The 13,193-nt window shown below is 36.6% G+C and overlaps 1 protein-coding gene across 3 annotated transcripts in view; it reads left to right on the top strand.

Annotated features, from left to right (window-relative positions):
* nbas (NBAS subunit of NRZ tethering complex) overlaps positions 1–13,193 on the top strand; it is a 292,652-nt gene that overhangs the window by 159,708 nt on the left and 119,751 nt on the right. For all 3 annotated transcript variants that reach the window (XR_011340415.1, XM_069886343.1, XM_069886344.1), the window contains exon 41: positions 265–494. Coding sequence is in view for 2 of the 3 variants with exons in the window: in XM_069886343.1 (XP_069742444.1) it covers positions 265–494 (230 nt within the window). In the remaining variant the exon portion in view is untranslated. The remainder of the gene's footprint in view (positions 1–264; positions 495–13,193) is intronic.

Raw genomic sequence — 13,193 nt, 5'->3', positions numbered from 1 at the left:
TTTTGCTTAGCATTTGATCTTGGTGCTGAGATTAATGATTTTTAGTTACAAAGATGGGATACTTCTATGGGATGAGTTACAATGAGTTTAAAAAATGTCCATTTTCTGAAGTGACTGTAATTTTAAATATGTATAGAACACTACTAAGGTCATATTTTCCCCATTATATTTATTTTAGCTATTACTTTTTCAGCTAATAGTTTAAGAAGCAGCCGACAAATGATAATTACTTAAACTTGTATCAATGAATCTGAAATTTTGCAGGCTGATCCTAAAGAGGTCATTAAATTAGTCACAAACTATGTGACTGAAAATGCAGACAACAGTTGGTCAGAAGAAGTGCAGACATTGATTCATCACCTTAACTACTATAATGAACTGCTGACTGATTTCACACAAGCTCAAACACTTCAAGGCCTTGGTAAAGGTGTGGATGTGCAACGATTTGCAACAGATAGCCTGTATAAAAGGGAGACAATTCTAGGCTTAGCAGAGTAAGTATCAATTGCAATGCAAAATTATTCCAATCGACTGGTAAACAAAGACCAATTGCACAATGTTAAACTATGCTTTCCTTGTGGTTAAACTTTGAACAATACCTTTCAAAAAAACTTGGTAAAGTTGAAAAATAAAAAAAATAGAAAATCCTACTCCATTCACACTCAAACGGAATAATATTAAACATACTTTTTGGCAAACCATGATTCACAGAAGCAAATTTGCTCCTTTTAAGTCTCTGCTATTTTGAAATTAATGATTTTTTTATTTTCTGCAATATATATAGAAAATGCCTCTTTAAGCAAATTGCTGAGAACAAGCCAAAATAACTTTTAAAAAAAATTGAGATGTCTTAAGCTTCCTTGAGGGTTACGTTAACCAGTGGCTCCCAACCTTTTTCTTTCCACTCACATTCCACTTTAAGTAATCTCAATGCTATTGGTGCTCTGTGATTAGTAAGGCATTGCTTAAGGTGGGATATGAGTGGAAAGGGAAGGTTGAGAACCACTGTTACTGAAATATTTTGCTCAAGACAAATTGTCATTGGATCATTTCCTTTGGAGTTGTGAAACCCTGCACATAACAAGTCAATGAGGTACAATTAAAACAGTGGTTTTAAACCTTTTTCTTTCTACCCACATACCACCTTAAGCAATCCCTTACTAATCACAGAGCACCTATGGCATAGGGAATGCTTAAAGTGGTATGTGAGTGGAAAGAAAAAGGATGGGAACCACTGTGTTAAACCATGCTACTAACTGGGAATCTACTAATGTCTGCACTGAGTGTTCATGGATCAGTGTTGGCAAAGATATTTAATTTCTTCAAGGAAACTTTGAACATATTATTAACTCAGTTCTTCTGTCTGTCTGGAAATTCTTCCCATGAATCTGTAAGGCTCAAAAAAAAGTGGCCTTCCCATTGTAACTGTGTTTTAACTGAGATCCCACTCTTCAAATACTCTTTTTGGAAATAAAGGCTTCACTGGTGCATTATAACATTCTGCTAGTCCACTTGAAGATGACATCAGAATTATTGTGCATAATTTGTTTTCTTTCCCAATAAGTGGATGTACTTGATATGGAAAGAGTATAATCAGATTCATCAAGTGGTTCCTGATATAGCAGGTCTTTCCATTGAGTAGAGTTTGGTATGTTAAATCTGTTCATTGGAAAAATAATTGGAAGAGGTGACCTTAATGTTTACAACTGGTTCAACAGGAAGGCTGGTCCCCTTGATGGGAGTGGTCCAGAGCAAGGGTCACAGGCTCAAAATGAGAGGTAACCATTCAGAGTGCCTTGAAATTCTTTTTCATGATAATATCATACACATTGTACAATGTGCTTCTGCATTGAAATTCTTTCATGCTGCAGCTGAACCTGTACTTTGTTTAAAAACAATAACTACAAAAACAACCAAAGATCAGCTGCAATAATGTACTTAATTGAATTAAAAAGAAATAATAAATACAAAAATGAGATAGATAAAGATAGTTATCTTTAAGACATCTGGAGATAATGATCATGAATTGCATTCAGATCTATCGATATTATTCACCAGATTGTTTCCAGGGATGAAAGGGTTGGCCTATGAGGAGAGATTGAGTTGTCTGGGACTGTACTCACTGGAATTTAGGAGAATGAGAGGAGATCTTATAGAAACCTATAAAATTATGAAAGGCATAGATATGACAGAGGGTAGTTAAGTTGTTTACATTGATCAGGGAGACCAGAACTAGGGGACATAGACTCAAGATTCATGGTAGTAAATTTAGGACAGAGATGAGGAGGAACTGCTTTTCCCAGTGGGTAGTGAATCTGTGGAATTTGCTGCCCACTGAAGCAGTGGAGGTGACCTGAGTTAATATACAAGACAAGATTGGATAGATTTCTACATCATAAGGGAATTGAGGGATATGAGGGAAAAGGCAGATAGGTGGAGATGAGCCTATTATCAGATCAGCCATGATCACATTGAATGGCGGAGCAGCCTCGACGAGCTGGTTCCTGCTCCTATTTCTTGTTCTTATGTTTAAGGTACATGGAAACAAGAAAAAAGACTTTGGGTAAGATGACCAGCTGTTATCGTACTGTTTCACAGAGCAAGCTGCTGTTCTTGTTTCTAAGGTTCTTAGTTAAGAATCTGCCTCATCTTCATTAAGCTAGAGTCTTACAAGGATAGAAAAATGTCCTTCCTTAAAGGACATTAGAGAGCATTTTTTAAGACAATTTCTTTGTGGTCCTCATTGAGATAAGCTGGGTTTTTTTGTGAATTTAAATTCTAGAGATGCCATGATTTAAACTTGAGTCTCTTTAATTGTCATTGCCCTGGATTATCTTTTCAGTAATTTAACCACCTGCACCACAATACCAATATAACCTTTGGATCACATCTGTAACCAGTGGAACATCATAGCTATAAGGTGTTCTGATATGCTTCAGTTTATTAGAAAAACTCATGAGATAAACAAGCCTTTCTTTCTATTAGTCCTTAAATTCTCAGAGCTTCTCTTCCATCTTTTCTTCATCACTGATTTATGCTCTGATGTTTTACTCTCTCCCATGCAGGACTGTTGTACCACAGAACAAAAAGAATTATCCTGCCAGTAGTAGTGTTTTAACTTAAGTATGTCCAAATTTTCTGTTTTTCATTGTCCTTTCATTCTACAACTGATTTTATTCTAAAGCAATGTGTTTCCTTCTGTTTTCTTTGTTTCTTATCCAATCTTTAAATTTCTGTTATTAAGAAGATGAGCTCTTAATGTCACACATCCTCAATTAATCTTCTTGCATCACACATTCAATAATTTACTTGCAAAGATTTTTTAAGTTCAAATGTAATTGAAAACCCACAACTCCTGGAGCAGTTTCCCACTTTTTTCAATATTTTTATTGAAATTGAAGTTCCACATTGAAAAGTACAGAGTACATTTGAATATATATTAAAAGTCAAAAAATTATACATTACACTTAGATCATACCAATTCATGCAAGGTACCCTGCATGGCCAATTAAACAAATTATATTACAGTAATATTTTATTATTTAAAAAAAAATCTAAACCCAAAAACGAAGCTGTTTGTCAAGGAGATAAAAAATTATTCCTAATCAAAGTAATAAATTACCTTATTAGCCAACACTTTTGCATTCATATCAAGTCAGAGATTCTTAATATAATTTATAAAACATCCCCAGAGTGTTTGAAAAATTAAACTCAAATCAGAAATTGAGCATCTAATCGTCTCTAAATTTAAACATGATATGACATCACATAGTCATTGATCATGAGCAGGTGGAGCAATGTCCTTCCATCTGAGCAACACTGTCCACCTAGCCATAAGAGAAGTGAAAGTTAATACATGCAAATCAAGTCCCATTAGAGTTATGCCACTCTCTCCATCGATAACAAGCAAAGCTTGTTAAAGTGAACTCAAGGCTCTGGCATGTCCAAAACATACGAATTAATGAAGTGTTTCCATTGTTATATCTATCACAGTGAGGAGATACGTCTGCATAAAAACAAGATCATTTGACTTTGGACATGTGAGCCCTGTGGACTACTTTAAATTGTAGAAGGAAGTGGTGGGCACATAAAGATGAGGTATTAACCAATTTGAAAATTGCATTCCAAGTTTCTTCAGAGATTAAAAGATGTAGGTCTTGTTCCTAGGCTTTTTAAAATTTTATCTAATGAAGCATCTCTTATTCCCAACAACATACCATAAATGTTAGATATTGAACCGTTATAAGTGTTTAAAATAAAAATTATAACTATTATAATAATCAGTGCTCATAGGGACTATATATAATTGAGATTGCAAAAAAACCTCTAATCTGTAAATAATTTTAAAAAATGAATATTTGGTAATATGTATTTAACTGACAGTTGTTTTAAAGTAGCAAGATTTCCTTCGATAAATAAATCTTTGAAACATTTAATGCCTAATCTATATCATTCTTTAAAAGCTTTGTCAATCATGGAAGGTTTAAATAAATAATTAGAAAAAATAGGACTAGGAAGAGAAAATCTCAATGAACCAAAATGTTTTCTAAATTGTATTCAGGTCCTCAAAATATGTTTAACCACTGGGTCATCATTTAATTTATTTAAAGATATAGGAAGTAAGGATTCGAGAAGGGAAATAATAGAAAATTTTGTAACAATTAGATTCCAAAGAGACCCATATTAGACAGTCTTCACAGTTAATATAACCAAAACATAAGATTTTGTATATAGAACCTAAAGTTTTGTAAGGCTAAAATTCCATTTTTTTTTGTAAATGGACATTGTTTAGGCAAGGATGTTTATTCTTCCATATATAAGATAAGATTGAGTCAAAGGAATCAAAAAACACTTATGAATAAAAACAGGCAAAGCCTGAAAAAGAGTATATAAATTTAGGAAATATATTCATTTTAATAGAGTTGATTTGACCAACCAAGAAATAGGCGACCAATTTGTTAACACCCCTCTTGCATGTTTGATTGAAGTGAGAAAATTTTCTTGCGTTTTTATAATTTTTAATGATTGTTACACCCAAATAGGTGAATTGATTTCGAACAATTTTAAAGGGAAGATTGGAATTTATTGGTGCCAAATTATTCAAAGGAAGAAATTCACTCTTGTGTTGATTTAATTTATAACCTGAAAATTGAGTAAAATGAGAAATGAAAGAAAGCACAGAAGGCCATGAAGTCACAAGATTGGAAATAAATAGCAATGAATCATCAGCATAAAACAAAACATCTTGGGCTCTGCCTTTCCTTAAAATACCAGTAATGTCATTAGATCCTTGAAAAGCAATGGTTAAGGGTTCTAATACCAGATCATAAAGCAATAGACACAAAAGACATCCTTGCCTGGTTCCATGCTAAAGTTTAAATGGTTTAGAATTCTGAAAATTGGTAAGAACACGGGCAGAGGTTGATCGATATAGTAGCTTCATCCAATTAATAAAGTCAGCCCCAAAATTAAATTTTTCTAACATGTTAAGTAAGCAATTCAATTCTATCCAATCAAAAGCTCCTTACGCATTCCGAAACCTCCTTTTGAAGGAGAATTTAATAATGGGGTATATTGAAATGGGAATAGTGATTTATTTTTACAATAAATCCAGTCTGATTATAAGATAATATAAGTGGCAAAATATAAATTTTGGGATGGAATTTTAGGGTCAACATTGAATGGAGAAATTGGCCTGTATGAAGAACAGTCATCTGGATTTTTATTCTTTTTAAGAATTAGTGAGATGGAAGCCTTATAAAAAGACTGTGGCAACTTGCCCAGTTTAAAATAATTAGAAAAAAAAACAGAACATAGATGAGGTGTAGTACTAAAGGAAAAACTATAAAATTCTCTAGGAAATCCATCAGGACCTGGTGATTTCCCAGAATGTAATGAACATGCAGCCTCAGCAATTTCTTGATACAAAATAGGCTTGTTACGAGCCCAGCGGACCCATAAGCCCAGCAGCAATAGATATTCACCAAGTCAAATGGCTACTTAAACAAAAATTGCTTTTAATTATCTTAAAACATTAAAAACAGAATCTAACTTTAACTTGTCTCTTTTGAATTACTTAACCTAACTTAGCCCTTTCTAATTCTAAGCGCACGTGTATGTAATGTGTGTGTAAATTCAGACAAGTACTTTGGTTCACAGTCCAATCTCACTTTTCATTCCTCCAAGTGCACTGGTTGCAGGCAATTCATATACTGTGCACATAATTTAACATTTATAAAGTTCACCAGGCTTTGGTGCTTGAAATGGTTACCGCTCAGGAAGGTTCTTGTTGATTTTCAGAGAGAGATTTGTTGTTCCAGGACATCCACAACTGATGTACTTCCATCAGCCACTTCAGTGTCTTGTTGATGAAACTTGCCCCTTCAGGGTTATCCAGATGATAGCCTCTTTCTTTCAGGTCACCACAGAGTTCCTTTCTGTTTCCCTTATTCCAAGTGAAACATTAGACAGCCAGTCCTCTCCTCTTGCATGAACCACAAGGGCTTTGATCAGGCTGTCTTCTAAATGGGCATGCAAGCTTGTCCTGTTCTAGTCCCAGTTACTTCTGCTGGCTGTAACCCTGTCAAGTAATCTCTGTATCTCTCTCTCTGACTGAGAGAAAACCTGTTTGACTCTCTCTGCTTGCAAAACCAGATGACCCTGTCCTCCAGACAGCAGCGGCACCAACATGCTCTTTCATTTTGCAAATAACAATCCATTAGTGAAGTCTCATGAACACTTTTCCAAGCTCTTGCAAAAGGTGTATAACTGATATCTCTATCAGAGCTCCAGTATTTCAAATAAGATCTGTTTTAAAGTGTTTGCATGTAATCTACTCCAACAAACTTTTCCCAATTTATCTCCCTCAAACATATCTATATACTCTGTATACTCTGTCACAGGTTGATCCAATTTCTTATGGTTATTCGCAGATAATGCAGAAATATTCAATTGATCTAAAAGTAATTCATTACACTATTATCCTTAGAAGAGTTATATTGTCTAGAAGAACTATACAGTTGAGAATAAAATTCCTTAAAGATATCATTTATTTCTAAATGATCAATTGTCATAACCCCATTAGCTTTGCAAATTTATTTGATTTGTTATTTGGCTACTAAAGCATTTTATCGATTAGCTAATAGTTTACCTGTTTTACTTCCATGAATTTAACCTTTACCTTTTAAAAATTTAACCTTTAGCTTTTAAAAATTGACTTTCAATTGGATACATTAGAGGAAATTCTTATTTATTTGTAATTTCAACATGCTGTTTGTATAAAGCAGGGTCTGGAGTTAGAGCATACTTTTGATATAATTGTTTCAGTTGATTCGTTAAATCTGTTTTCTCTTGGTTAGCCTTTTTCCTTATGCTTGCAGTACAGGAGATAATTTGTCCCATAATAAAAACTTTAAAAACATCCCAAGCAATAAGACTGAAAGTCTCTTCCACAATGTTTTTTTTTCCAAAATAAAGAGTCATTTGTTCCTCTAAGAACTTAAAAAAAAATTGTTATCAGATTGTAGGGTTGGATTAAAATGCCAATCTCTTGTTTATTTGGAGAAAGACCAGGAAAATTTAAAGGTAGTAACACAGGAACATGGTCGGAAATGAGTATATTTTTATATTCACAAGATCAAATTAATCAAATCATTTGACTATCAATTAAAAAAAAATAGTCAATTCGCGATTATATATGATGATAGTAAAACAAAAACATGAATATTCCCTCTTCTGGATGAAAAAAAATGCCAGTCATCAATAATACCACATTTTAATAAAAATGATTGAATGAATAAAACCAATTTATTTAAAGTGTCTGGGCTTAAGAGACAAACAATCTAAAACTGGGTCTAACCAAAAGTTTGTCTCCTCACTATTGAATAAAGACTCTAGAATTCTTTGATCAATAAAAATTGATATTCCTGTGGATTTGGCTTGAAATGAGTGAAAATGCAATTCGTTCCATCTTTTAAAAAGACGTACATTATCACAATTACGTACATGTTTGTTGCAAAAATATAATAGGGACTTTAAGTTTTTTATGATAAGCAAAAATTTTATTTTGTTTTACAGAATGATTCAATCCTTTGACATTAAAACTAAGTTACTGAATTACTTGATCCATTTTAACTCTTTAAAGAATCTGAAGCTAACAAATAGGGAATTTATATGAGCTGAAAACAGGACAAATAGTTAATTCAGAATTAAAAAGCCTAACAAAGGCGCACTGGAAAAAGCAGAGCAGGCTTTAAACCTTGAATGTAGCATTCCAAATTAATCTTTTTGTATTTAATTTGTTCACTCAAAACCTCGGATGAGTAGTCTTCGATGACACCAATCTACTGACCTTGGTAATAATTTCTTCCTCTGTGATGAGCTTCACATAGTAAAAGCTCCTTAGTTTGAGATTCATGAAAGCAGACTACAGGTACATGATCCTTTATCAGGAACCCTTGAGGGACAGTGTGTTCCGAATTTCAGATTTTTCCGGATTTTGGAAAGCCCACCCGAATTGTGCTATCGTATCCACACCACCCCCTTCCAGTCGCTTGGCTGCCTCCCCCAACTGGGGTCCCTCAGCTGCCTCCCCCAACTGCCGGTCCCCACTTGCCAGATTTTGGAGCTTTCGGCATTTTAGATGTCTGGATAAAGGATCGTGTACCTGTATAACCGAACGAGGTCTCTGACCAGGAGCTGGTTTCAGAATCAATTATCTATGTGCTCGATCAAACACAGAGAGTCAGCAGAATTGGAGATCCAAAGAATTTGCAAAAAATTTAGTAGGCTAGCATCCTTCAGTTGATTCTTCCATGCCCAGAATTTGTAAGCTATGTCTTCAGCTTCTGTTTTCTAAATTAATAATCTTCTGGGTTAATTTTTCATGAGTCTTCGATAAGTTTTTACACAGATTTTGCATATGATCCATTCTTCCATCCAAAGCTTTATCTTGGATACGCTTATTGTGTCTTCTAGGGTTTTTTTGAAAATAATCCAGTTTCACATCCATAGGCTTAAATTCAATACTGAATTCAATTTCTGAATTGTAATTCATCAGAGGATTCTTTCCTCTGTGGTTGAAGCAAATCTATGATAGACTCCAAAGACACAGGAGGATCCTCTTTTCTAGTAGCTTTACTCCTTGTAGGCATGTTAAAGATTGTTACAGTCATTAATTCAGTTACATTCACCAATATAAAATTTAAAAATAAGGATTTTAAAAGTTTGGAAACATTAAGGTAAATAGCAGCAACTTCAAAAAGATGCTAATCCGTCAACAGCCAGCAGGAAGTCCACAGTTTCCCCACTTCAAGTAAATTATTTATAAAGTCAGTGCTTATAATCCACATTGGCGTTTCAATGGTCTTTCCAAAATTCTTCTGAGTTTTCACTTATTCTTTAAAAACTGCCTGTGACCCAATTCACTTTAAATCCCTCTTAGCCATTACCCATATGCATTTTGCATCCCCATTCTTCATTCCGTGATTTTAAAATGCTCAGTTGTTTTTTCAGTTGTTTCTATTTTTATTTTCATTAAATACTGGCCCTTTGACCCATCTTTTAGTCATCTGATCTAGTACTTCCTTTGGCTGGGTATCAGTTTTGGCTCTGCACAGCCAAAGAACCTTTCAGAATTTTATTCAGTTAGAGGCACAAAATAACCAAAAATACTGGCTCTGCTAAATCATCAATCAACTGGAAATATCTGCACACATCATTGTCTCAGGGCAAAGTATTGAGAGCCTAATTGCACTTGGTCAGTTCTCTTGGGCAGGTCAACTCATTTTTCAATATGAGAAATTAAACTCCAGAAGCTCAGACATTATGACAAGGTCTGTCATTAAAAGAGATTTTCCATCTTAGTGGAGAAGATGATTCAAGGATGTCCTCAAAATTTCTTTGATAAAATGGAAGATCCCCACTGATTGTTGGAAATCTGTTGGCCTGTGACAACTGAAAGTGGAAAAAGATGATTCAGGATGGTAAAGTATCAGAAACATTCAGATGTCAAATCTAAGTGGCAGAAGGAAGATGCCACATCGTGTACTTACCCATCCATCTGTTGCCTTAGCCACCTCTTCCCACATCTGTGGAGGAGTTGGCAGCTTCCACCTTGGCTTCATCAGTCATTTCAGAATCTGCGGAACCAAAGTGGAAGCAAGTGATTAATTCTAAGGGAACACTAAGAAGTGTAAATGGTGTCGAATAGAGGATAATGCTCAAATACATATTCTTGCTTAGTAGGAACATAGGAAGTAGGAACAGGAGTAGGCCAAAAATGGCCCATCGAGCCTGCTCCGCCATTCATGGCTGATCTAATTTATGACCTAACTCCACCTACCTGCCTTCTCCCCATATCCCTTAATTCCTCTATCATGTAAAAATTTATCTAACCGAATTTTAAATATGTTTAATGAGGCAGCCTCAACCACTTCCCTGGTTAGAGAATTCTAAACATTCACTACTCTCTGGCAAAAACTATTTTTCCTCATCTCTGTCCTAAATCTACTCCCCCGAATCTTGAGACTGTGTCCTCTCGTTTTAGTTTCCCCGGCCAGTTCAAAAAACCTTCCTACATCTATCCTATCCATACCCTTCATAATCCTATATGTTTCTATAAGAAATAGTACTTTTAACACAATTGTTTGGAGCAAGATGTTTGAACAGCTGGCAAGTTTAGCAGTTGCTGATGAGAATTAGTGTTCTTTCCTGTCACTTTCCAACTACAGGTTTGGCAACCTCCATTTCCCTGTCTTGCCTTTTGCAGCCCTTCTGAAACAAAGAAATAACAAGACCCACTGTCCCATCTTCTGGTAGTTCATCCATTGCTAACAATGAAGCAAATATCTTAGCAGGGCCCCAGCAATTTCTTACTAAGCTTCCCACAATGCCGAAGAAAACATTTGGCCCATTTTTGTGGATTTATCCACTTTAATGCACTTTGAGGTAATCAGCAACATGCCTTTTGTCATTTTAAGATATCACACTAATCTGAATTTCCTAACTTCCATGACTTTCGTCATAAATAGACAAAAAAATGTTTTTTTGAGACTTCATCCATTTCCCAGAGCTCCACACACAGCCAATCACCAGTACCCTCTTTGTAGTAATACTGCTACTTTCAATACTTTAATAAAGACCCAAGATTCTTCTTTGCCTTATCTGCCAAACCTATCTATGTCTTTTTGGTCTCCTGATTTCTCTCTTAAGGGATTCACTTAATCACAGCTTTTTCCTGACCAGAGCCCCAATATCTCATAATTCTGCCAGCCTTGCCTTCACCATTACAGGAGTGTACAAGGCCCTCTCTTGAGAAGCGGCTTTCCTTGTAAAGTTTCCATCAATCTATTCAGTTTGTGAGTTCAGGTGATATGTCTTTACCTCAATGAAGGACTCGGGCTTGAAGTGCAGGTTTCAAATGGATGACCGCAGAGGCAAACCCCGATTCACTAACAGAGTGACTCAGGGACATGTGCAAAGGTTCCCTGTTTTCCCAGGACTTCATCGCCAGGAAGGTCTTGAGGCAAAGGACATCTACTGCCTCCAGAACATGCAGATAACTGTCACTTCGATGTGACATTCAACACCCTAGCAGGATGGCAGAATATGCTCGAGGTCTTTGAGGAGAAGGGGAGTTTGGGTCCACTCTCATTTATTCAAGGTACAGCTACTCATTACCCTTCCAACTCAGAAGGAAGGAATGATAACAGTTCAACCCACAAGTGCCAGTCATGGATGTTCTCACCTTTTTGGGTCATTATGTCAAAGGGACAGGGACCTGCATGGACTTCAAAGGTACATTTGGAATCTGGACCAGCCAAATGAAGGTGAAGCTAAGAAGGAGCCATCATCAACCCTCCTTTGCCATTGGAGGGAACTGTGGGTACTTGGGTCTATGCTGGACAGCCTAGATACCCTAGGAACCCTTGCAGAAACGGCAACCAATGCAATTAACGAGGCGCGTGGAAGCCTAATGCAGCACATCATCTGCAAGAATGAAGGCCACTAGACCGACAGTGCTGTAACTTGTGTGGGGAAGCAGGCCACCTCTACAAAGCATGCCAAAAATGGGTAGACACCTACTCACAGTTAATATGAGAGGAAATGGCGAACATCACCAACCCCAGAAAGGTTAACACCCCTTCAACCTCAACCGCAGCAGAGACCCTGGTAGAGACTGAGACCAAAGGTAGTGAGGGGACCTAAACACCTCCAACCTTCATATTCAGCTATAAGGCTGAAAACCTCTTCTGAGGAGGCAGAGTAGATGGATAAGTGAGCTGCAGGGGGAAAATGACAGATGGTGAAGAAAATATAGAAATCCCAAAAAGTCCCATGGAAGAAATTTACAACCGTCAATGCAAGCCGTGAGAAGAAAAGGGTCAAGGTGCAAACAGAAACCAGCAACTTCTCATCGGCCAAGGATGAATCCAGCAAGAGCGCCAGATGAAGGCAGAGGAGGTGCCAAGATGGAGGGGAAATAAAGGGTTATAAGTAAGCCCATCTGTGGGATGGGGTTTACAGTATCCAGCAATACCCCCTAGATGAGATGTACCCCAGGCTACTTGGGAGCTGAGGGAGGAGATTACTGAGCCTCTGGCCATGAACTTTGAATTATCAACAGAAGCGGTTTTGGAGGATTAGAAGATTGTTGATCCTTTATTCAAGAAAGGGTGTAGAGCTAACCCAGGAAATTATAGACCAGTGAGACTTGAGTGGAGTAAGATGGAGAAGATCCTGAGAGGCAGGATTTATGAACATTTGGAGAGGATTAACATGATCAGGAATAGTCAGCATGGCTTTGTCAAGTTCAGGTCGTGCCTTACGAGCTTGATTGAACTTTTTAAGGAAGAGCAGTAGATGTAGTGTACATGGATTTCAGCAAGGCATTTGAAAAGGTACCCCATGCAAGGCTTTTTGAGAAAGTAAGGAGGCAGGCGATCCAAGGGGCCATTGCTTTGTGGATCCAGAGCTGGGTTGCCTATAGAAAATAAAAACTGGTTGTAGATGGGTCATATTCTTCAGGGAGATCTGAGACCAGTGGTATGCCTCAGGGATCTGTTCTGGGACCCTTACTCTTTGTGATTTTTTATAAATGACCTGAATGAGGAAGTTGAGGGATGGGTTAGTAAGTTTGCTGATGACACAAAGGTTGGGAGTGTTGTGGATGGCTCTCAGAGGTTATAGCTGGA

Source organism: Narcine bancroftii, chromosome 6 (genome assembly GCF_036971445.1).
Source record: "Narcine bancroftii isolate sNarBan1 chromosome 6, sNarBan1.hap1, whole genome shotgun sequence".
Lineage (NCBI taxonomy): Eukaryota > Metazoa > Chordata > Chondrichthyes > Torpediniformes > Narcinidae > Narcine > Narcine bancroftii.
The sequence above is the reverse complement of the archived record's forward strand: the minus strand, read 5'-3'. Positions and strand labels throughout refer to the sequence as shown.